The sequence below is a fragment of the Nyctereutes procyonoides genome, unplaced genomic scaffold, assembly GCF_905146905.1.
Source record: "Nyctereutes procyonoides isolate TBG_1078 unplaced genomic scaffold, NYPRO_anot_genome, whole genome shotgun sequence".
NCBI lineage: Eukaryota > Metazoa > Chordata > Mammalia > Carnivora > Canidae > Nyctereutes > Nyctereutes procyonoides.
This window is the reverse complement of record NW_026575033.1, coordinates 11461230-11487629: the sequence shown is the minus strand read 5'-3', so window position 1 is coordinate 11487629 and position 26400 is coordinate 11461230. Positions and strand designations below refer to the sequence as shown.

Sequence of the window (26400 nt, the reverse complement as noted above, 5' to 3'; positions counted from 1 at the left end):
TGATTTTCATTACTTCTCACTTTCTTTGTTCATTTAGCACTTAAAACCAATCAAGTATTTCTGAAACTCAGCCTGGACTAAGGGAGAAAAATCTTATGGTATAAGATTTGGATTGATATTTGTGGACTATTTATATAATCATAAAAATAATTAAAGGGTGTTTATAACTAAAATGAACTTATTAAAAGAGAGAAAAGAGGGGGAGCAGAAATCATTTAGGAGAGGCAGTTTTTAAAACGCCTATAGAATAGACAGTGCAGGCTGATAGGTCACAGGTCAAATCAAACTTTTTGAACTATGGCTACTTGCAGAAAGACTCCATGCAACATGCTTTTTATATGCATCCAGGGAATGCATAGTCAGGAAAATTTTTCACTGGTGTGCATTAAGAAAGGTGTTTGGGGAATTCTTCCACAATGAAGAAGATGAATTGGATCTTACTTTAGGTTTCCTTGTACCCGACCCTTCCCAATTCCTTCCATTTTTATATAGAGAAGTTCCAAGCAGAGCATGGGGTATCATGACAATAAACACTTCTACACAACGGAATCTCTCCCCTACAGCAGTTAATAAAATGAAGTGTGTCTCTATGAGGTATTTTTATGCAGTTTTTCTCAGCTGTTTCCTTGGTAGAACTGAACTGTGGCTTAGCCTTTCATAACTTCTGCTCTGTCCTAAAAATTATCTCTAACTCACACTCCTCTGTATCTCCACTCTGTAAACCATGATTCATTAATAACCAAACCCCTCTCCCAAATCCCCACCATGACCCTCCTTCCCAGTCCCTTGAGCACTTTATGTTTACTTCATTCCTCTCTTGATCTGGTAGCAAATCAAAGCCCAAGTTAGAAAACTTTGTTTCGGGCCAGAGACAGAGGCATTTTATAGATAGGAAAAAGCAGGAAGAGTTCACTTTTTCTAATAGGGTTCTATTATGCCATTTATTTTAAGGGTTTTGGAGAAAACACTCTATCCCACTCGATATCAAGTGCAGGGGAATCTTGCAATTATCATATGGAAATAATAGTCTAAATTAAGATTAGATGATGAGGATGAGTATATGAACCATTAATAGAAACCAGTTAGCATCTTCTTTTAATAAGCAGAATTTTTCAAGAAGTCTTCCTGCTGTAAAGCCAAGGGTAGAAATGGAAATAACTATATTGTGATAAATGCAACTAGCTATTCCCATTGGTAGAACAGGATTAAAGACATTGAAGAAACTAACTTACATCAATGTTATGCTGAAGGTAGTTCACAGAGAAAGGAGAGCTCACATTTGGTAGTAAAGGGCCCTGACTGACCCCAGGTTGCCTAAGATTGCATTCTCGCTCCCTTTGCCCATATGCACTTGAGTTTCAATTTCCTGCTATGTGACATGAGGCAAAATAATTATTAGTCCACACAAGGTGGTTGTGAGGATTAAATGAATTAATACACACGAAGTGCCAGAAACTCCGTAAGTATTCATTAAACATTAGGTATAATAATTTATTTTTCTGCATTTCACTTAGGATGCAAAATAATTAGCTGGGAAGAGATTTCTGCAGCCACTGAGTTCTATCTGGGTGTCCAGAGTAAATCTTATTTGTTAGCTGTTGCAAAACAGAAAGAGAAGCAAGTATTTTTTAAAATCAATGTGTTGATTTTTTTAGGTATAACTGACATGCTGTTACATCCTATTACTTTCAGATGTGTATCATAGTAATTTGAAACTTGCATACATTATAATATGATCTCCACAGTAAGTCTGGTTACCATGTGTCACCATGCAAACTTATTATATTATTACTTTTCTGTATTTCCTATGTTGTACATTATATCACCATGATTTGTTTTACAACTGGAAGTTTGTATCTCTTAATCCTCTTCACCTATTTTACCTGCCCCTGTCTGGTAATCAAGAGTTTGTTTCCTATAATTAATGAATTTGTTTCTGTTTTATTTGATTTTTTTTATATTCTACATATAAGTGAAAACATATGGTATTTTTCTTTCTTTGTCTGATTTGTTTCACTTACCATAATACTTTTTATGTCCACCTATATTGTCACAAATAGCAAGATTTCATTCTTTTTTATGGCTGAGTAATATTCCATTGTGTGTGATTGTGTGTGTGTGTATATTGTCTTTATCTCTTCATCTATCCATGGATGCTTAGGTTGTTTCCATATTTTGGCTAAGTAATTTCTGCAATGCACACATGGATGCATATATTTCTTCTAAATTCTGTTTTCATTTTCATTGGATAAATACCCATAAGTGGATATTCCCACTTGTGTGCTAGATCATATGGTAGTTCTATTTTTAATGTTTTGAGGAACCTCCATACTGTTTTCCACAGATGCTGCACCCGCTCACATTTCCACAAACAGTATACAAAGTTCCCTTTTATTCACATCCTCAACAACACTTGTTATTTCCTATCTTTTTTATACTAGCCATTATGACAGGTGTGAAGTGAAATCTCATTGTGGTTTTGATTTGCACTTCTCTGATGACTAGTGATGTTGAACATCTCTTCATGTGTCTATTGGCCATCTGTATGTCTTCTTTGGAAAAAATGTCTATTCAAGTCTTTTTTTATATTCACATGGTTCAAAATTTATTTTTTTCTTTCTTATTTTGGGATCTAGATTCTTTTATTTTTTTAATAATAAATTTATTTTTTATTGGTGTTCAATTTACCAACATACAGAATAACACCCAGTGCTCATCCCGTCAAGTGCCCCCCTCAGTGCCTGTCACCCATTCACCCCCACCCCCTGCCCTCCTCCCCTTCCACCACCCCTAGTTCATTTCCCAGAGTTGGAAGTCTCTCATGTTCTGTCTCCCTTTTTGATATTTCCCACTCATTTTTTTCTCCTTTCCCCTTTATTCCCTTTCACTATTTTTTATATTCCCCAAATGAATGAGACCATATAATGTTTGTCCTTCTCCGATTGACTTACTTCACTCAGCATAATACCCTCCAGTTCCATCCACGTTGAAGCAAATGGTGGGTATTTGTCGTTTCTAATGGCTGAGTAATATTCCATTGTATGCATAAACCACATCTTCTTTATCCATTCATCTTTCGATGGACACCGAGGCTCCTTCCACAGTTTGGCTATTGTGGACATGGCTGCTAGAAACATCGGGGTGCAGGTGTCCCGGCGTTTCATTGCATCTGTATCTTTGGGGTAAATCCCCAACAGTGCAAATGCTGGGTGGTAGGGCAGGTCTATTTTTAACTCTTTGAGGAACCTCCACACAGTTTTCAAGTCTTTTGTCCATTTTTTAAACAGGTTGGTTTTCTATATTAAGATATATAAGTTCTTTACATATTTTAAATATTAACCCCTTATCTGATGTATAATTTGCAAATATTTTCCTTCATTCGGTAGGTTGCTATTTGATTTTGTTCTTCACTGTGCAGAAGCTTTTTTAGGTTGATGTAGTCCCATTTATTTATTTTAGCTTTTTTTTGCCCTTGCCTAAAGAGACTGGTCCAAAAACCTTTTGCTAAGACTAATATCAAATAGTCCATTTTCTGTTTTCTTTCAGAAAGTTTTATGATTTCTTTATTTCTTTCAGAAGTTTTATGGTTTCTGGTTTTACATTCAAGCCTGTAATCCATTTGAATTTGTTTTTGTATATAATATAATAGTCCAGTTTCATTCTTTTGCACACCCAGTTTTCCCAAAACCATTTATTGAATATACTTTTTCCTGTTGTATATTCTTACCTTTCTTATCATTGATTAACTTATCATATATGCCTAGGTTTATTTCAGGGCTCTCTATTCTCACACATTGATCTATGTTTTTGTATTCATGCCAGTACCATGCTGTTTTGATTACTGTCGCTTTGTAACATAGTTTGAAATCTGGTAGTGTGACACTTCCAGCTTTGTTTTTTCTCAATATTGCTTTGGCTATTTGGGGTCTTTTGTGGTTCCATAAAAAAATCAGGACTCATTGTTCTAGTTCTGTGGGAAAATTGCCATTGAAATTTTGCTAGGCATTGTACTGAATCTGTAGATTGCTTTGGCGAATATGGAAATTTTAAGGATGTTAATTCTTCCAATCCAGGAGCATAACAAATTTTTCAATTTATTTATGCTGTTTTCAGTTTCTTTTATCAGTGTTATAGTTTTCAAAGTACAAATCTTTCACCTCCTTGGTTAAATTTCATTCCTTGGTATTTTATTCTTTTGGTGCATTTTAAATGGAATAATTTTCTTAGCTCTTCTTCCTGATAGCTTATTATTAGTACAGAAATGCCACGAATTTCTAGTTGTTAATTTTGTGTCCTGCAACATTACCGAATTAACCTATTAGTCCTAAAAATTTTTAGTAGAATCTATAGGGTTTTCTATATATGGTATCATGTCATTTGCAAATAGTAATGATTTTATTTCTTCCTGAAAATTGAAAATTTGGTTGCCTCTTTTTCTTTTTCTTGTCTGATTGCTGTGGCTGTGACTTCCAGTACTACATAGAATAAAAGTGGTGAGAGCAAGCATCTTTGTTTTGTTCATCATATTAGAAAAAAAGCTTTTAGCTTTTCACCATTGAGTATGATTTAGCTGTGAATTTGTCATATATGGCCCTTATTATGTTGAGGTCCATTCAATCCATACTCATGTTGTTGAAAGTTTTTATCATAAGTACATGTTGAATTTTGCCAAATGATTTTTCTGCATCTGTTGAGATGATTGTATGATTTTATCTTTGCTTTGTTAATATGATAGATCATATTGATTGATTTGTGAATGCTTGCATCCCTAGAGTAAATCCCACCTGGTCATGATGTATGATCCTGTTAATGTATTTTTGAAATCAGTTTGCTAATATTTTCCTAAGGGTATTTTCATCTGTGTTCAGCAGGGATCCTGGCCTGTAGTTTTTGTGGGTGTAAGTGGAGCCTTTGTCTGGTTTTGGTATTAGGGTAATGCTAGCCTCACAAAATAAATTTGGAAGCATTTCATCCCTTTAATTTTTTGGAATAATTTGAGAAAAATAGTAACTGACTTCTGTAAATATTTGGTAGAATTCACCTGTGAGGCCATCTAGTCCTAGATTTTTGTTTTGAAGAGTTTTTAGTTAGTAATTCCATTTTATTGCTTGTAATTGGTCTGTTTAGATTTTCTATTTCTTCATGATTCTGTCTTCAATGGTTGCATGTTTGTAGGAATTCATATCTTCTTGATTTTCCAATTTGTTGGCATGTAATTGTTCATGTAGTCTTTTATGATCCTTTGTATTTCTCTGGCATCAACTCTAAGTTTCTTTTCATTTCTGATTTTATTTATTGGTCCCTCTCTCTTGATGATTCTGGCTAGAGGTTCAATGATTTCATTTTTTTAGTGAACTAGTTTAGTTTCATTTATCTTTTTTTATTGCTTTTGGGTATTTCATTTACTTTGATTTTGATCTTTATAATTTCCTTTCTTCTACTGACTTTGGACTTTGTTTTTTAGTTACTTTAGGTATACAATTGTATTTATTTGGGAATTTTATTTATTTATTTATTTATTTATTTATTTGGGAATTTTCTTGTTTCTTGAAGTAAACCTGTATTACTATCAACTTCCCTCTTAGAACTGTTTTTGTGGCATCTCATAGATTTTGGAAAATTGTGTTTTCATTTTTATTTGTCTCAAGGTATTTTTTTAATTTCCTCATTGATTTCTTCATTGACACATTGTTTAGTATGCTGTTTAGTCTCCACATGTTTGTGTTTTGTCCAGTTTTCTTCTCTTGATGATTTCTAGTTTCATACTGTTGTGGTCAGAGAAGATGCTTGATATGACTTCAATCTTTTTTAATTTATTGAGACTTGTGTTGCAACCTAACATGATTTATCTTGGAGAATGTTCCATGTGCACTTGAAAAGAATGAATATTCTGTAGTGTTTGGATGAAATGTTCTATGTATATATCCATTAAGTCTATCTGGCCTGAGTGTCATTTAAGGCCAATATTTCCTTATTGATTTTCTTTCTAGACGATCTATCCATTGATGTGAGTGGGATGTTAAGTCCTATACTATTGTTGTATCACTGTCAATTTCTTCTTTTAAGTCTATTAATATTTGTAATATACATTTTGGTGCTCCTCTACTGGGTGCATAAATATTTATAAATGTTATGTCCTCTTCTTGGATTAATCCCTTTATCATTATGTAATGCCCTTTTTTTTGTCTTTTGTTTTTGTCTTTAAAGTCTATTTTGTCTGATATGAGTGTAGCTATCTCAGCTTTCTTTTCATTTCCATTTGCATAGAACATCTTTTTCCATCCCTCCACTTTCAGTCTGTTTCTTAAATCTGAAGTAAGGCTCTTGTAGGCAGCATATAGATTAGTCTTGTTCTATACACACACACACACACACACACACACACACACACATCGGTCTTTTTAACTTGATAATAACCTATGTTTGTATACATTTCAAAACATTTTTACCTCCCTTTCGAGTTTTATGTTTTTGATACCATACTCTATATCTTTTTGTTTTATATCCCTTAACTATTGTATTTATAGCTGACTTTACCACTTCTGTTTTTTAATCTTTATACCAGCTTTTTAAGTGGCTATCCACTGCCCTTACTATGTATTTGCTTTAACCAGTAAGATTTTTTTTCCATATATTTTATTTTTAGTTATGGACCTTTTTTCCACTTAAAGAAGATCTTTAACAATTCTTATAAGTCTGGTTTGGTAATGGATGAACTCCTTTAGTTTTATTTGTCTGGGAAACACTTTATCTTGCCTTCAACTTTGAATGATAATGTTGCTTGGTAGAGTATTCTTAGTTGTAACTTTTTTCCTATCAGCACTTCAAATATATTCTGCAACTCCTTTCTGGCCTGTTAATTTTTTTTTGAAAAGTCAACTGATAGTCTTATGGGTTGTTTTTTTTTTTTTTTTTTGTATGTGACTCTTATTTTTCTCTTGTTTCCTTTAAGACTCTCTTTTTTTATGGTTTACATACTATAACATTTATGTGTTCAAAGTAGTTTTTAGTATAATTACAGAATTCTTTAACTTTTGCCATTTAGTTATGGTGTAGATCTCTTGGTTTTATCTTGTTTGGGGAATCTCTGTGCTTCATGGAACTTAATATCTGTTTCCTTCCCCAGGTTAGGCAATTTTTCATCCATTATTTCTTCAAATAAATTTTCTACCCATTTCTTTATCTCTTCTCTTTCTGGGATCCCAAAATGTAGATGTTAGTATGATTGGTGTTGTCTTAGAGGTCTCTTAAATTATTCTTATTTTTTTATAATTATGTTTTCTTTTTGCTGTCCTGATTGCATAATTACTACTATTTTGTTTTCCAGATTGCTGATCTGTTCTTCTGTATGAATTAATTTGATGTTGATTCCTTCTAATGTATTTTTCATTTAAGTTATTGTGTTCTTCAACTCTGATTTATTCTTACATTTTCTAACTCTTTTTGAAGTTCTTACTGTGTTCCTCCACGATTTTTTTCTAGTTCAGTGAACATCTTTATGACCATTATTTTAAACTCTATCAGGTAAATTACTTACCTCTACTTCATTAGGGTTTTTGTTCTCTCAAGGCTTTTACCTTGTTCTTTCTTTAGAACATATTCCTCTGTCTCCTCATTTTGTTTTATTTTCTGTCTTTGTTTCCATGAGGTAGACAGAACAGCTACCTCTTGAAGGAATGTCCTTATGTTGGAGTGCCCCCTGTGTAAACTGTGTGTGCCTGGCAAATTTCACAGGCTGGTTGGAGCAGGAACAGGTATGGGCCAGGGAGTCCCAGAGCATGCTATACCAGGACCATCTTGTCAGGACAGCTGGAGCTTGGGCTGATGTGGGCAGGGGGCCCAAGGTGCATGGCACCAAGGCTACAAAGGTGGCAGGGAGGGCAGTCAGCTGGACTGGTATGGCCTTGGGGCCCAGAGTGTGCTGAGATAGCTCTAGTATATTGGCTAGATGGCTTGGACTCTGCTTTCATCCTACTATCAAGTTGGAAAGTAACACAAAATGGCAACCAGTAATGCCCCTGATCCCAAAACAATTTCCAGCAATTCTCTGCCCATTTGGTGACCACTCTAGGGTTAGAAAATAGATTTCTTTCCCTTACTAACAGTTCTTTAAACTGTCTTTTTTTGGCTGTGCCCCAGGGCAGAAAAGTCTATGCCCCTAGTGATCTCTCTCTCTCTCTCTCTCTCTCTACTCCAGGTCACTATGTTAGAGATGCAGTTCCCATCATTATTATGTTTCCTTCTCTCCTAATCCTCTCTATATGGTTTCTTTATTGTTTGTTGTACAAAAGCTTTTCAATCACTTATCAGTTCTTCAGGAGGAATTGTTCTATATGTAGATATAGGTTCATAGATTCAGTGTGTCCATAGGAGGACTTGAATTCAGGGTCTTCCTATACTGCCATCTTGGACTCTCTCCAATGTGTTGATTTTTATTGCTCTGTTTCCCCTGCATCCATGGTGTCCTACCTTAGAACACCACATAGATATAACAACAGAAGGACTTATGAGAGAGTTAGAAGTAATCTTCACTTTCTCATATTGAAAATGACTGATTTGGAGGGGGAGGGGTAGTGTGTTATATTCTAATGATCTAATTTAATATGTCAAGGTAGTGGGTTAAAGTCAGCCTATATCAAGAACCAATTGTTAATAGTTAAGAATTTTGCAAGCTGGTTGTTGAACTACTGATAACTTGAAATCAACCATGGTGGGAATATTTACACTACATAGATCAGTAAATGCTCTAAACTAGGTCCTTTTTTTCTCCTCAGAGAGTCCATTTATTAGCATACCACTAAGTACCTGTGTCATGTACAATGTATGAAAGGAAATGAGGATACTTCAAAGGTAGTGGCTTATTCTTTTTGAAGCATGTTTCCATCCTATCTAAATAATCTTTCTAGCAATTGTATGACAGTTATTATTCTGTTTTACATACTTGGAAACCGAAATAATGGTGCATAGTCATTAATAATGCAAAGTAATGTCCATCAGGATGACACCAGGACTATAACCTGGACTTCCTGACTTACCACAATATTTATTTTATTCTTGTTTTGAGGTAGAGCATCACAGGATTTTATTTTTTGCAGTTGTTGATTTCCAATTAATTTTAAGAAATGCTATGATATTTTCTAAATTAACAAAAGAAAACATCATCAGAATTAAATATTCCATGTATCACTTAGTGGGGAGGGCTTGGAAATGAAGAGAAAGTCAAAGATATGGTAAATATTTCCTATAGACGTATTTATTTGTCAACATTAGGTGAATCCTTTGCTGGTTGCCTTTGGGTATAGAAAAAGGGTATCAAAGAAATGGAACATGTACATATTTCCCTGAGAAAGATTTCATTATAACTAGGAATCCAGAACAGACATGAAATACTTAAAGAATGTTTACAAAGCAAAATGACAACAAACGAAAATGCAGTTTTGTTCAAACTGGGAACCTGAGCACTGAGAGGTTGATCAAAGGAGGCCTCCTAGAGGGAGAGAATTTGAAGAGTGTTTTTCAGGAGGTGTCAGCTTTAGCTGAATTGCTGAAGATGACAGGAAAGGATATTGGCACCTGGTGTGCTAGAACAGGTAAGCAAAGACTTCCTTCCCGAAAGTATATCCAGCCTTCTGGACGTTACCCTAAATAATGGTACCTCTTCTAGGAATAGGGAGAGGAAGCTCAAACCAGACAATTTTATTATACCTTGTTCAGTCTGGTAAGAGAACAGAGGTTGAAGATTAATAACAAAATAGATTGAAGCCTAAGATTTTCATTTTCCTTTCTACCACTTCCTTAGTCGTTCCAGTCATTTTCTTTTGACATTCCAGTATATGAATCACTGTATCAGGTATGAAAATACCTGAGAAAATTTTCCTATTGTTTTCTCAGAAGCTATATGACATACTTTTATACCACAATTAACAAAAACCTAGCAGACAAATATCTAAACTCATAAACCAAATGGATCAGGGTATGATTATTTGCATCACAAAAAGCCTTTCATTCTTTAAAAGGTTTCACTATTGTTTTATTAATTCATTTTTATGTAAACATTTGTTAAGTGCAATTTATATTTTAGGCACTATAGACGCAGATTTATATAATAGGATCCACTGCCCCCACAGATCTCAGAGTATACAAGAGGAGACCAACATGTTCTGGCATAATTATAGCCATACTTGATGTAGAAAAATGTTGGGGTTTGGAGTCAGTGGCCAAGAAAGAATTCTTGAGACATCTTTGGTGCAAAAAGATTTTGTTAAAGCATAAGGACAAGACCTGTGGGCAGAAACAGCTGCAATGGGGTTGTGATAGGTGACTTATTATATACTTCCAAGGTGAGGGGCAGTTAAGGACAGCACAAGCCTTCAAGGTATTTTGTAAACAAGATTTCCAGCATCCTGAAGAGGCTAACTATTGTTATGAGAAGATCATCTGTTATTGTTGAGTGAAAACTGAGTCAGGAGACCCTTCAGATGTGTATCAGTGGGCTATATTCTTGGAGGATGAATGCTAACATTTACCTTGGATGTACCTTGGAGGGTAGAGATAAAGGAAGTTTCCAAAGGAACTTTCATATATTGAAGAAGACTTACAGGATCCTGGGGGTTGGGATAAGATTGCCTCTTGATCTTAGCAAAATATTAACATCCAGGCAGCTGAGTTCGTAGAGGAATGTCACTCTGACTGTTTTAAGACTGGTCAATGGCCACAGCTTTGTAGTACAACCTGAAATCTGGCATTGTGATGCCCCCAGCTATGGTTTTCTTTTTTAATATGCCCCTGGCTATTTGGGGTCTTTTCCGATTCCACACAAATCTTAAAATAATTTGTTTCAACTCTCTGAAGAAAGTCCATGGTATTTTGATAGAGATTGCATTAAACGTGTAAATTGCCCTGGGTAGCACTGACATTTTCACAATATTAATTCTTCCAATCCATGAGCATGGAATATTTTTCCATCTCTTTGTGTCTTCCTCAATTTCTTTCAGAAGTGTTCTGTAGTTTTTATGGTATAGATCCTTTACCTCTTTGGTTAGGTTTATTCCTAGGTATCTTATGCTTTTGGGTGCAATTGTACATGGGATTGACTCCTTAATTTTTCTTTCTTCAGTCTCATTGTTAGTGTATAGAAATGCCACTGACTTCTGGGCATTGATTTTGTATCCTGCCACACTGCCACATTGCTGTATGAGTTCTAGCAACCTTGGGGTGGAATCTTTTGGGTTTTCTATGTAGAGTATCATGTCATCTGTGAAGAGGGAGAGTTTGACTTCTTCTTTGCCAATTTGAATGCCTTTTATTTCTTTTTGTTGTCTGATTGCTGAGGCTAGGAGTTCTAGTACTATGTTGAATAGCAGCTGTGAGAGTGGACATCCCTGTCTTGTCCCTGATCTTAGGGGAAAGGCTCTCAGTGTTTCCCCATTGAGAATGATATTTGCTGTGGGCTTTTCGTAGATGGCTTTTAAGATGTTGAGGAATGTTCCCTCTATCCCTACACCCTCAAGAGTTTTGATCAGGAATGGATGCTGTATTTTGTCAAATGCTTTCTCTGCATAATTGAGAGGATCATATGGTTCTTGTTTTTTCTCTTGCTGATATGATCAATCACATTGATTGCTTTACGAGTGTTGAACTAGCCTTGCATCCCAGGGATAAATCCTACTTGGTCATGGTGAATAATCTTCTTAATGTATTGTTGGATCCTATTAGCTAGTATCTTGTTGAGAATTTTTGCATCCATGTTCATCAGGGATATTGGTCTATAATTCTCCTTTTTGGTGGGGTCTTTGTCTGGTTTTGGAATTAAGGTGATGCTGGCCTCATAGAATGAGTTGGGAAGTATTCCATCTCTTTCTATCTTTCTGAACAACTTTAGTAGAATAGGTATGGTTTCTTCTTTAAACATTTGATAGAATTCCCCTGGGAAGCCATCTGGCCCTGGACTTTTGTGTCTTGGGAGGTTTTTGATGACTGCTTCATCACTGGAGGGTATTATGATGAGTGAAATAAGTCAATCGGAGAACGACAAACATTATATGGTCTCATTCATTTGGGGAATATAAAAAATAGTGAAAGGGAATAAAGGGGAAAGGAGAAAAAAATGAGCGGGAAATATCAGAAAGGGAGACAGAACATGAGAGACTCCTAACTCTGGGAAACGAACTAGGGGTGGTGGAAGGGGAGGTGGGCGGGGGGGGGTGGGGGTGACTGGGTGACAGGCACTGAGGGGGGCACTTGATGGGATGAGCACTGGGTGTTATTCTATATGATGACAAATTGAACACCAATAAAAAATAAATCTATTAAAAAAAAGACTTGTCAATGGGCTGTAAGTAGTAAGGAAATTTAATTTTTCTTTTGCCTTTGTTTTTCCACATTAACACTCAATTGCTAAAAAGAAGTTCAAACAGCATAGGCATTAAATGATCAGGACAGTTACAGATGTTACAGATATTGGACAAGTCTGTAAACAGAAAGTGATGATTCAGGTAGAAATGAGTAGGTTCACTGGACCAAAAAAAGAGAGCTTTCCTAAAGAATGACAAAACAGAAAAGTAAGCAAGTATTTTTTTTTTAAGTCAGTGTGTTACCATGGTTCCACTGTGTTAATGGTGTTCCAATCTAGACCACTTAGATATAATAACTGAAGGGCTCATGTGAGATTAGGAATAATCCTCACTTTATGTCACAGGAGTAAAAAGTGGTTGTTGTGCTTATAGTTGGAGTGGGAAAATTGAAGTTTCTAGAGACAGATAGATTAGGGATACATGATGGGAAATCACTGAATATTTTCAGCAAGAACAAGAATGATGTGCTCTGATTTATGTCTTTTTAAAAAGATCATTTTAGAGACGATATAGAGGATGGATTGAAAGGTAGAATTTTTCAAATAGAAGCTTCCTTATTATACTCAAAACATAATTTTATTTGCAAAAGTTCTGCTTCTGTAGAGCAAACCCTTAATCCATCCCCTGTAGCGAGTGGGCCACACCTAAGATATGGCAGGTGAAGTCTAATAAAGCACAAATGTTTTAGTGCAATGACCTTCTATTTTTCAGGGGCACCAACCAGTTCTGTTTAGAGCAATGGTCCAAATGTAAGCCTGATAAACTATAACTGATCTCATACCACCCACACCATAAATAATTTCAAAGTATCAAAACAAAGGCTCCAAATAATTCAGATATATAAGTTCCCAGCCATTTATCTTCCATTTCTGGACCAAACATATTAAGGTTTTTGAAACCTTAAGGTTGCCCTTTCCCTTGCTTTAAGATGTTGCCAATTGAAGCTGAGCTATACACAGAGCTGGTATTGAATTCCCTTCATCCCTTGAGCTAAACAAAGGAAAGCTTATAAGGAAATTTCTGAAAATGAGGTTAATACAAAGTATGTAGGCTCTACATATTTTTCCAAGGAATTTTGAAATTGACCTCAGATTGGCTAGCATCCTGCCAAGTTAATGATTTTCAAATTTTAGAAAAAGAAATAAACAAAACTGCTTCTAAGGGTACTGCAAAGAACTGAAGAAATCCATGATTATTCAAATTAATGCTCTGGAACACTTGCTGATATAGTCAGCGATTGTGGCAGGCAGTTTGTTTTTTCCTTGTGTTTTAAATCATCTTAATTTGGAAATCATCTTTTGGCATTTATGACCTCAAATCTACTGTGTCAACATAGCACATTACTATTCTCTTTCTCATTTTTTACTTTTAAAAAAGGTGAAAGACTTTATAAAACTCAATCTCAAACTTCTTGAACCAAAGAATCCAGGAAAATGATACTCTGCTTGCCATTTATGAATAACCAGGTAGATCATACTGTAAGTCAGCCACAAAATCAGTTAACCCTATTTCTTTTGCCTTCTATTGGTTGCTAACAGATCTTTGTACTTTCTTAGCCAAGGATGGGAGGAAGAGTGTCTGGCAATGGTAAGTTATTTAGACTCAGACTATAGACTGCTGAAAAATTTTCAGCCATTGCCTTTTAGAAAAATAGATCTATGTGTAAGGCTGCTTGCATTTGTAATTTCATTTCAGTCACAGTTTGATTTATCACAACTCAATTGACATTAGGCTGTGACTAATTCTTTCAAGATCTTAAAGCTACTGAGCCTTTGTTGCCCAGGAACTCAGGAGACTGTCCAGGTGGGTGGTTTGCAAATTGTCAGTCAGTGATGTTGAGGGTCTGGTAGGAAAGCAGTAGCCTGGTCTACATAATTGTTCAAATAATTATCTAAAATCACCATTTCAGTGCTTCTTATTGGATGATCAAGACAAAATTCTCTACTCTAGGACCCAATCCATTCAATTTACAGGCTTCACTAGCTCTGTCTGAGCTTCTCTCTTGCTCTTCCCTAGTGCTAACCCTCTTGCCAGCTAGTGTCTGTGGTTTGCCTATTTTTTTTTATTATTATGGCCCATATTTGGTACCTTTGACTTTGTTGCTCATATCCAACGTAGGATACTCTCTCAGATTCTCTTCGTTAAAGTAAATCCTCAAATTTCTTAAAGACCTACAGTTTAAAAATCACCTTAACAAGCTTATACCATCCCTCAAAGATTACTTTGGTACCCACCAAGGCAGAAAACACAATACTCTAAACCCTTTATTATGTGTTTTTAGTCTTTGCATTCATACATCATAGGGTCTTATTGCTACAAAGGACTCTAGAGATTGTTTAACAAGGGGATGATGAGGTCCAGAAATAATGAAGGATTTTTCCAATTACAGTTCAGTGCAGTAAAGACTGATGCTCCGAAGATAGTGAGACCCAGTGATATTATGAGGTGACCTTACAATCACCAAAGGATGATTGACTTGTGTTTACTACAGCCTCAGAGTTAAATCCGAATCTCAGAAAACAAGTATTCCAAGAATTCTGTGCAACATCTCCTAGTCTTGCTACATAGATATTCCTCAGAACATCACATTATGTGCGTCTCCCAAAGCAGACAGAATGTGTTATATTTTGGAGAATTTCCACTGTTGTTTTATGTAGATTAAGGTTCCTCTTCTACTTCCCATAGCAACCATTTCACAGAACAAATATCTACCATTTTTAAAGTTGAATTGGACTATAATTATCATTTTATTATAATAATGATATTACAATTGGATTATAAAATCATGAGGGCAGGGACTGGGATTGTTTTGTATCATTACATCCCTGTGTCTAGAACAATGCTTTGAACCAGAAAGTACTAAAAAAAAATGTTGAATGAATGAATGTTTATGCTTTTTTTCCAGGTTAAATGTATAGTCTACAAAGGGTGGCTGGGTTGCTCAGTGTTTGAGCGTCTGCCTTTGGCTCAGGTCATCATCCCAGGGTCCTGGGATTGAGTCCCACATCAGGCTCCCCACAAGGAGATTGCTTCTCCCTCTGCCTACTTCTCTGCCTCTGTGTGTGTGTGTCTCTCATGAATAAATAAATAAAATCTTTTTAAAAAATGTATATGCTACAAGACAGGTTCTAGTTCTTGTTAGCGTAAAGCAATTCACTTAAAGTTTAATGAAGACTTTTAAGTAAAAATTTACTAGAACATGAGTCACGTATTTAAATGCCTATAGATGCAAGCAGGGAGCACAAATGAGCAAAGCCAGGCTGCATATGAGAAATACAACACAGCACTGCAAGCACAATGATAAGAAAATGATATTAATAATGATTAGAACTGTGGCAAAGAGCGTAAGTCTCATCTAAATTGGCTGATTGTTTAAAAAATATTTAAAAATTAAAAAAAATAAATTGGCTGATTGTTGCCATGTCAGAATGGAAACCCAGTGATTTTTATATAGAGGCTAAGATTCAGATTTTAATATAAAATATCACAATATTAAAATATTGATAATTCATTCTAAAAGAAAAACACTTTGTGGACAAGTCTTTCTGTGGGTAGCTAGTGGCTGTCAATTCCTAGATTCCTGCTCTAGAATCAAAGAACACATCTGGGAAGTTCTGTAGAGGTAATTGAACCCAATAATCCTGTCTTTCTTGTTGGGGCCTCCAGTAGTATGTGGACAGCATCATGCTCCAAACATCATGCCACCATGAGAATCAGATGAACCGAGCCCTTTATTCCAATCTGGGACCTACAGGGGTCAAAAGAGACCACAGAGATATATACTGCTGGCAAGCTCTGTACTTTCATAAGCCAGTAATTGGCTTGACATTTTTAAAATAGGAAAGCAACAAGACTTATGCACTCTAAATTGACCATGAAATGCTCTCAAAGCAAAATTATCACCAAGCCTGTCTGAAACATCTCCCTAGAAAAATGGGAAAGGGGAGGACTAGGATGGGATGGGCAAAGTTATTTTTTTAAACTTACAGATTCTGCTTTGCCTACATATTTGAGAAAACTCTTATAAAAGTCAGGTGTAATTTTTTTTAATAATAAATTTATTTATTATTGGTGTTCAATTTACCAACATACAGAATGACACCCAGTGCTCATCTCCTCAAGTGCCCACCTCAGTGCCCACCACCCAGTCACCCCCACCCCCTGCCCTCCTCCTCTTCCACCACCCCTAGTTCGTTTCCCAGAGTTAGGAGTCTTTATGTTCTGTCTCCCTTTCTGATATTTCCCACTTATTTTTTCTCTTTTCCCTTATTCCCTTTCACTATTATTTATATTCCCCAAATGAATGAGAACATACACTGTTTGTCCTTCTCCAATTGACTTACTTCACTCCGCATAATACCCTTCAGTTCCATCCACGTTGAAGCAAATGGTGGGTATTTGTCATTTCTAATGGCTGAGTAATATTCCATTGTATACATAAACCACAAAGTCAGGTGTAATTTGATCAAGATCTTTTGTATATAATACAGAGGAGCATGGGCACAAAAAAAGGGTTTTTTCATAAGAATGATATAGTTTAGAACATGCAGTATATTACCTATTATACAGCATTATACAGCAGGCCATGCCTTCATGAACAGTTTCAACTAGAGAAAGTCAAATCTCTTACTGGTATGGGAACCATATTTTTTGACTTTTTTAAAAATTTAAATTCAATTTGCCGACATACAGTATAACATCCATTTCTCATCCCATCAAGTGCCCTCCTTAATGACCTCACCCCATATTTTTTTTTTTTTGGATGAAGACAAATAAAACCACTCAAGTAGCTAACACACACACACACACACACACACACACACACACACACACACACCCTGAACTAGGTAAATGGAACTATTTTGTTAAAAACAGAATTTCATCAAACTGCCTTGTGTTTACATGCACCTAAAGGGTTATTCATTCACCTACAAGTTCATTGATCATCCCAGTGTGAAATGAAGAAAGTTAACTGTCAGAAATAGCATCCCGTGGAAAGGAATTTAGAAAGAATCTACTGACTGTGCCCATGTTCTGTGGGCTAGCGCAGCATGCTGCCGTCACTCACTCAATATTTTTTTCACCTCCTGCTGTGTGCCAAGACACTCTGTGGACACCAACACTCATCTCTCACCCCATCCTGCCTCCAAGTTGCCCCAGAGACATCCATTTTCAAGATTAGGCATTTAAGGTACACTGCTCCTCAAAGTGAAGAATGTATTCATTTCAAATATATTGATGTTTTTTCTGATCTCACTGGGTAGTACTTAACAAACAAAACATAGGCAGCCTCAGCACAAACCCAGGGAACAGATACTTTTGGTGAAACAGCTGATCTGGGACTCAATCTCACCCTTTGACTCCTGACCAGGTACTTTCTGCTCTTCTGAACCTCTCTGCCTTAGCCATGGGCAGCAGCTATTTGTTTCCAAGCTGACCCATTTCCAGCTTTTGAGTTTGCTGGAGATACCAGAGCATTAAACTAAAAGAGTTCTCAAAACATGTGTCAAATGGTTCCACATTACCTTATGCAACTCACTTAACCTTTCCTGGACTTGGTTTCCCTTCTATAAAATAGTTAGATAAAGCTGACCTTCTAAGTGCAGAAGACTATAATGAAAATCACAGTAATTTACACATGTAAATGACTTCATTTACATGAAGTCAAAATATACAACTTATCCAAGTAGAAATAAGCCTTCTTAACTCAGAATCCCCTATCAATATTTACTTGGTTTTGCTTACTCCAAGATATTAATGATTACTCGTAAAGTGGAAGACTCAAATCTAGCTATATAGAGTAGATGTTCTTTAAGATGATAAAAATAACAAAAGACATATTGTTAGAAATGACCAACTTTGCTCTGAGGTTAAAGTATACCATTTACCTTTCATATTTATATACAAAGAACTGTGTTCTTATATCATTCCCTAGTTTACTCCCACTAAGGAATAAGTGGTAAGCATATCCAGTAGGGCTAGAAGATGATTTCTGGTCTGCTCTAGTCTTTGTCTCTGAAGTTACAAACTTAGGCATCATCTCTCACTCTCCATGACCATCCTGTCAATTTTGCCTTTCCTGTCTCTTGAATCAGTGAACTGCCTCAGCCTAGTCTGGATCTCCTTCCTCTATCATCTGGATTATTGCACTGACTTCCACACCAGTCTCCCTGCTCTAGGCTTGCTCCACTTCAATCCTTCCATCACACAACTACTCTAGTTCTCTTCCTAAGGGACACATTTGACCAGGCCTGCTCAAAATCCTTTAGTGACCTTCCATTGCATATAGATGTAAGACTAAGCTCCCTAGCTGGCTCTCAAACCCCTTTACCTCTCCTCCTTCCTTTCCTGTTTATCATCTTAATCATGCCACCATATCCCCTTTTGCTTTCAGGCCCTCCCACGTTCTGTTTTTCTCTCAGCCTTGATGCTATTTTTCCCTAATCCAAGTAACATCAGCATGCAACTGAGAAAAATCCTAGTCATCCAGCTTAAATTTCACTTCCTCACAGGACTCTGCTGAACCCCCAAAATGGGTTAGAGCACCCTTCACCTTCTCTTTAGTAGTATAGTAATTATGCAGTACAATGTAATGTCTGTCCTCCCCACTAGACTATGAGCTCCACTGAGATGGGATCTACTTCATATATGGCTAAATCCCCACTGTGAGGACCACATACTAGAATCTCAATATTTACTTATATAATAAATAAATGACCAAGTGAGTGAGTTAACATCCCATGCTATTATTCCCCCTACTCCCCACCTTTAGGCTACCTGTAGTATGCTATGATATCTACTTCTTTTTTCAGGGTTTTTATTTATAATCATATATAGTTCTGTTGGACCCTGGCTCACGGGTGCCAGCGTGGCCCGGTGGACGCCCCAGAGACTCAGACCCCAGACAGGCAGATGCAATTAGCAAGAGGGTTTATTGAACGTTTGCGCAAACGGGCTCTCCGCCTCCGAGGAGGAAAAGAGCCCCGATTAGCAATTACAGGGATCTTTTAAAAGGCAAAAGGAAAGAAACTGCCTAAAGACAAAAGAACCGCGGGAGTCTCGTAGCATCCAGGTTGATTTCGGGGAGGGTCAACATGAACCTATTCAGGGACATTCCAGTCAGGGTGTGTGGGGGGGGGGAACGGTTTTCTTATTGTAAACAGAATGCTTTTAGTTGCTAAAATTTCAGGAAGAAGACTGGATGGGCTGCCTCTGGATTAGGGCTGGCCCTACTTACAAGGGGGGAGGTTTCTTCATTCCCTCCTCTTGTTTGGGCTGATTTTAACCTTAAAATCTTAGGGAACATTTATTTCTTCAGTTTGGAGGGCCCGACATTGCTGAGTTAATACCAGAGCTTGGGTAATAGACAATCTTTCTCCGATGAACTGGAGCAGCCGGTTGAGGACGCAGGGGCCGAAAGTTAGCAGCAGGAGCAGGATAACTAGAGGGCCCATAATGGTAGAGATTAGGGTGGTCAACCAGGAAGACTGGTTAAACCAGCTTTCAAACCAGCCCTGCTGGGCCTCCCGGTCCCTTTGTCTTTTATTTAACCTTTCCCTGAGTTTGGCCATGGAGTCTCTGATGACTCCAGAATGGTCTGCATAGAAACAGCATTCCTCTCCCAGGGCCGCACACAGTCCTCCCTCTTTCAGGAATAGTCAATCCAAGCCTCCCTGTTTTGAAGTGCTACTTCTGAAAGTGAGGTGAGGGACTGTTCTAGCTTAGAAACGGACTGCGCTAGTGTCCGTAGATCCTCATCTACAGCTGTTTGGAGTTCAATATAATGTTGTGAGTCCTGGATCAGAGCAGCTGCGCCAGTACCCACCCCAGCAGCGACCCCTAGTCCCAACATAACGGCTAAGGTTAGGGAGACAGGTTCGCGCCGAAAACGGGTGGGAGGTTTATCATACTGATTTTCTAGAGTTTCGGCAGGGTGATAGAACACCCTGGGTATGATCTGCACCATGACACAGAAGTCGTTTGAGCTATTTAGAACCTTGGCCGACACACAGGGGGTGAGGCCTTTGTTGCATGCCCACCAAGTTCCCGGCTGGGGCTCCAGGTAAGAATCAGTCCCCAAAATCGGGGTGGTAGTGTTACAGAGTCTCTGGTAGCCCCGGGGGGGTGTTCCTATGCAGGTTCCCTGTCCTGTAACTTCTGTAAGGGTGAATTGTGGTTGGGAGTCGGGTGTGCATCCCTGAGTGCTAGTGATGTTATTATAGGTCCCTGAAGTAGCAATTCCCTCATAATAAGGGGGAGGGGAAGCAAGGCAGAGCCAGCAGGATTTAGTTACATCGGGGCTGGTTCGATTAAGGGCCAGGAATGCCCCTATGATAAGATTAAACAGTCGTTGTCCCGTCTCGGGTGACGACCCAGGGGTTGGAGTGACCGCGAAGTTAGTGGGTGCGGCGCTCCCTGCGGCTAGGGCCGGGGCTGGTAGTTTCGCAGAAGCTCTTTGTTCCCCGAGGACCGCGTTAGGCCCGATCGCCACGGGGTCTGGGGATTCTATTTTTAGTTTAATTCTGAATATAAAACCATCGTCTGTTCTTTCTTTGTATAACCTGAGTCCCCACGTATATCCATTGGCCCAGTAAGTAGCCCTTTTTCCGGGCTCCGTGAAGGATATCCGTAGGGGATGACACCACCCTTGGCAGGGCCCATAATTAAGGGTTTTCCATTTGCTAAATGTCGGGGGAGTATAGTTAGCCTTGACAGTGATATAATCCCAGGAGGAGGAGGGCCTCCATTCTGTATCCCCAGTAGTTTCGCACCCCCAATTTTTACAATAGAAATATTCCCCTCCTCCACAGGTGGGATTTAGCCTGCGATCTCTGTGGTGCCCGGGACAGACATAAAAGGGAAGAGTGCTTGGCATGGCCCTTCTGTCAGGCGTGCCACATCCTCCCCATGGGTCTAATCCCAGTCGCCCTGGAGGGCTTTCTTGGTTAGGGGCTCTAGAGGTGTCGAAGTATCCCTCTAGGTCCCATGGGCTAGGGGCCCCTATGGTTAGCTTGCATAGGTCAGGATATAGGTCAGGCCACCAGGTTCCCACGGGGGCGGTCTTAGTTATAGACCAGACCTCGTCACCCCCAGACGTTAGTACCTGCCAGGTTAACCTTTTGAGGGCATGAGGGTCACCTTTGGCGGAGGTGAAGAGCGCTAGGAGAGGTAGGAATATAACAACTGTCATTGAACAATTTTTGAAAGTCTTATCTTGAGCGGGTTTTGGGTGCGGTGGAGCTTCCATTGGAGCGTCTCGTCCGGTCCGTCCTGGCTGGCGTCAGCGGTGCTCGTTGATGGGGCGCGCTTGACGTGTGAGGCGTGGACCCAAGCAGCAATGCCGTCTACCTTTAAGGCGGTTGGGGTGGTCAGTAGTACAGTATATGGGCCCTTCCAGCGGGGCTCAAGCGTCCTGGACTGATGTCTCCTGACGTAGACGTAGACGGAGTCCCCGATCTGGAACGGGTGTGGGCCGGTTGTGTCTCCGGGGCGGTAGACAGCCGCAAGGGGTTTCCAGATCTGGTGCTGGATAATCTGGAGCGCCTTTAGCCTGTCCTGTAAACCGGGAGTGTTAGCAAGAGGGTCAATAGCAGAATCTAGTAAGTCCGTTACTGGTGGGGGACCTCCATAGAGAATCTCGTAAGGAGTTAGCCCATGGCGCGCGGGAGTGTTCCGGACTCGGACCAGGACCATAGGGAGGAGTTGGACCCAGTCTCTAGTGCCAGTCTCCAATGTCAATTTAGTTAGGGTCTCTTTAATTGTTCTATTCATTCTTTCTACCTGACCTGAGCTCTGGGGTCTGTATGCACAATGTAATTTCCAATTTATCCCCAGTAATCTGGCCACCAACTGACTTACCTGGGAGATGAAGGCGGGGCCATTGTCCGACCCTATTACCTTGGGCAGTCCAAACCGCGGGAAAATTTCTTCCAGGATTTTCTTGACAACCACCTGGGCGGTTTCTCGCTTGGTGGGGAAAGCTTCTGTCCAGCCTGAAAAGGTATCTATAAACACTAGGAGGTACTTGTTACCATATTTACCTGGCTTGATTTCAGTGAAGTCTACTTCCCAATTAGTTCCGGGTCTTTCTCCCCTCATCCTGGTTCCCTCAGGCATCTTGAGGTGTTTGGTATTTACCTTAGCACAAGGTACACAAGCATCGGTTACCTGTTGGATCAGGGAGGGGAGTTTGGGAATGTAATAGGTCTGACCTTCTCTCCGGAGGAGTGCTTTTAATTTTTTGTGTCCGAGGTGAGTCCATCGGTGGAGGTGAGTCACCAGTTCTTTGGCCCTTTTCTGGGGCAGGACCGTCTTCCCTTGGTGTTTCCAGACCTTCATTTGCTCGTCATATTCTGCCCCTATTTGCTGGACGATATCTAGGTCGCTGTCTGAGTATTCGAGAGAGAGTTGCCCCGGTGTCCGGACAGCCTCTGGTACTTGTAGGGAGAGGGCCTGTGGGCCTAGTGCAGGGGCCCGTGCTGTCTCATCGGCCATCCTGTTCCCCTCTGCTACTGGGTCATTGCCTCGCTGATGCCCAGGACAGTGAATTATACTCAGTTTTCTCAGCAGAAAGAGGAAATGGAGAGGATCTTGTATTTCTTCTCTGTTTTTGATGTTTTTACCTGCTGAGGTTAGGAGACCCCTTCTACGGTATATTTCTCCATGAACATGGGCAGTTGCAAAAGCATATCTGCTGTCAGTATAAATGTTGACCTTTTTGTCCTTAGCCTTTCTTAGGGCCTGAGTTAGGGCTATAAGCTCTGCCCTTTGAGCTGAAGTCCCAGGCTCTAAGGCACTGGCCCAAATGACAGCTTTCCCATCTACCACGGCTGCCCCGGCTTTACGCTCACCATTTCGTAGAAAGCTACTCCCATCGGTGTACCAGGTTGCTTCAGCATCTGGCAAAGGCTGGTCCGTCAAGTCCCCTCTGGTGCCATGGACTTCAGCTAGGATCTGGTGACAATCATGCATTACTAGGGAGGGGGACTCGGTTTCTGGAAGCAAGGTGGCCGGGTTTAGAGATGTAGCCGTTCCAAACTGTATCCGCTCAGAATTCAGTAACATGGCCTGATAATGGGTGACCCGGGCATTTGAGAGCCATCGATCAGGGGGCTGGCGGATGACTGTCTCTACGGCGTGGGGGGCCACCACAGTGAGGGGTTGGCCAAAAGTCAACTTGTCTGAGTCTTTTACCAGGACTGCCACAGCCGCTATTATTCGGAGACATGGGGGCCATCCTGCAGCCACGCTGTCTAATTTTTTTGAAAAGTATGCCACGGGCCTTTTCCAGGGTCCCAGTTTTTGAGTTAGGACCCCTTTGGCTATTCCATTATGTTCATCAACATATAGCGTAAAAGGCTTGGTTACATCTGGGAGGCTCAGGGCAGGGGCGGTCAATAAGGCCCTTTTTATTTTGTCAAAAGCCAATTGCTGCTCCTTTCCCCAGTGGTAGGGGGTGTTGGATTTCGTGAGAGGATATAGGGGAGCCGCCATCTCCGCAAACCCGGGTATCCAGAGGCGGCAGAACCCAGCACTGCCGAGGAACTCTCGTAGTCCTTTGGCATTACTGGGTGCTGGGATCAGGGCTACAGCCTTTTTGCGGCTCTCCGTCAGCCACCTCTGGCCTCCTTCCAGGAGATATCCCAGATAGGTCACTTGTCTCTGGCCTACTTGGGCCTTTTTGGTGGAGGCTCTATACCCCAGTTCTCCCAGTCTCTCAAGCAGGGCCCCCGTACCTTTTACACAATCCTGTTCTGTCCTAGCCGCCAGGAGCAAATCATCCACGTACTGCAGGAGGACGAGGTCCGGATGGCCAACTCGGAAATCTGCCAAATCCCGATGCAAGGCCTCATCGAACAAAGTAGGGGAGTTTTTGAATCCCTGTGGCAGCCTTGTCCAAGTGAGTTGTCCTGAGAATCCCGTCTCAGGATCTTTCCATTCAAAAGCAAAAATAGGCTGGCTTTGAGAGCTTAACCTTAGGTGAAAGAATGAATCTTTTAGATCTAACACCGTATACCAGACATGGCTTGGGGGTAAGGTGCTGAGCAAGTTGTAGGGATTCGGCACCGTGGGATGTATGTCCTCTGTCCTCCAGTTAACCTCTCGTAAATCTTGTACCGGCCGGTAATCTCCTGTGCCGGGTTTTTTTACGGGTAATAGAGGAGTATTCCAGGGCGACTGGCAAGGTATTAAAATGCCCAATTGTAATAGTCTCTGTATATGTGGCCGAATGCCTTCTTTGGCCTCTTTGCTCATTGAATATTGCCGGATCGATATGGGGGTGGCCGAGGGTTTTAAGTTTATAATTATGGGCGGCTGGTTTACAGCTAGTCCCATTCCGGCCGTTTCCACCCAGGCCTGAGGGTAGTTAGTGAGCCATTCAGAATCTAGGGGCTGCATGGTCGGTGGAGAGTCCTCGTGCAGCCGGTGTTCATCCTCTAGGCGCAAGGTCAGTACCTGGAGGGGCTGCCCTTCTGCGCCAGTAATAGTGGCCCCTTTTTGCTGAAAATGTATCTGGGCCCCTACTTTTGAAAGAAGGTCTCTGCCTAGGAGAGGGTAAGGGCAGTCTGGGACCAGTAAGAAGGAATGCGTTACTTGCCCAGTGCTCAGGTGGACCTTCCGTTCGGTTGTCCATCGATATAACTTGCCTCCAGTTGCCCCCTGAACCCAAGACGTTTTAGAGCTCAAGGGTCCTTTTGCCTCAGTTAAAACTGAATGTTGAGCTCCCGTATCGACCAGGAAGGTCACCGGCTGTCCCCCCACTTTAAGGGTTATCCGAGGCTCGGGGGGGGTTCCTGGCCCTGACACCCCTAATCTTCATCTTCTAGGGACAAAACAGGAATGGGCTTCTTTTTAGGTCCCTGCGTTTGGCCCTTCCTTGGGCAATCTTTAACCCAATGTCCTTTTTCCTTGCAGTAGGCACACTGGTCTCGTTCAACCCGTGGTCCTCTTTTGTCTCCCAGGTCCCTACTCTGTCCTGACTTACTCTGCCCTGAGCCCTGTACTACGGTGGCCAGTATCCTAGTCAGCTCTTTATTACGTCTTTTATCTCTCTTATCCTCCCGTTCCTCTTGCTCTTTACGGATCCTTTCCTCCCTTTCCTCTAGAGTTTCTCGCTTGTTAAAAACCTTCTCTGCCTCTTTCACTAAGTCCTGTAAGGTGTACCCCTGAAGTCCCTCCAACCGTTGTAACTTATTATGAATATCCGAGGCCGACTGTCCAATGAAGGACATAATTACATCTGGTTGGCGGTCTTCAGCCAAGGGGTCAAAGGGAGTATACATGCGGTAGCCTCCTATTAACCTCTCCAGAAAACCTGCCGGCGTCTCCTCTTTTCCCTGCACTATAGCACGTACCTTTGCCAAATTGGTGGGGCGACACCCTGCCCCTTTGAGACCCGCTAGGAGTACCTGGCGATAGAGACGGAGCCGCTCCCTACCAGCAACAGTGTCGTAGTCCCAGGTCGGGCGAACCAAGGGGAAAACATCCTCAATCTCATTAGGCAGCTGGGTTGGCCTCCCGTCCACCCCCGGGACGTTTTTCCGAGCTTCGAGGTAGACGCGCTGTCTCTCCTCCGTGGTGAGGAGAGTCTGCAGGAGCTGTTGGCAGTCATCCCAGGTCGGCTGGTGGGTCCACAGAATTGACTCAATTAATCCGGTTAGCGCCTGGGGGTCTTGGGAGAAGGAGGGGTTATGAGTTTTCCAGTTGTAAAGGTCAGAGGCAGAGAACGGCCAATATTGCATCTGGCCGCCTACTGATCGGAGGGGAAATGCCTGGGAGGTCCAGACATCTTCCGACTCTCCCCCGCGCTCTCGCCGAAAGCGGAGGCGACCGGCGAGCGGGGGTGAAGCGAGGGGTTGCCCCTCTGCCCCCGTAGAGTCGGGGGACGGAGCTGAGGGAGCGGAGGGAGAGGTAGGGGCCTCCGAGCGGGGCGTTGGGGGTTGGGCATAAGGGGGAGGGGAGGAGTCCAAGAGAAGGAGACTGTCCTGGTCCCCTGGGAGCACAGGCGGCTCCTTAGGTTTTGATTCAGGAAATTTTAGGGGGCAAA

The 26400-nt window shown here is 40.6% G+C and overlaps 1 protein-coding gene across 1 annotated transcript in view; it reads right to left on the bottom strand.

Moving 5' to 3' along the window:
• Positions 1 to 26020, bottom strand: part of LOC129504511 (uncharacterized) — a gene marked incomplete at its 5' end in the record, with an annotated part of 141419 nt that extends 115399 nt beyond the window's left edge. Inside the window, 3 exon segments of the mRNA XM_055317232.1 lie at positions 22270 to 22292; positions 22295 to 25141; positions 25144 to 26020. Coding sequence (XP_055173207.1) covers positions 22270 to 22292; positions 22295 to 25141; positions 25144 to 26020 — 3747 coding nt within the window.
• Positions 26021 to 26400: the final 380 nt, after the last annotated feature.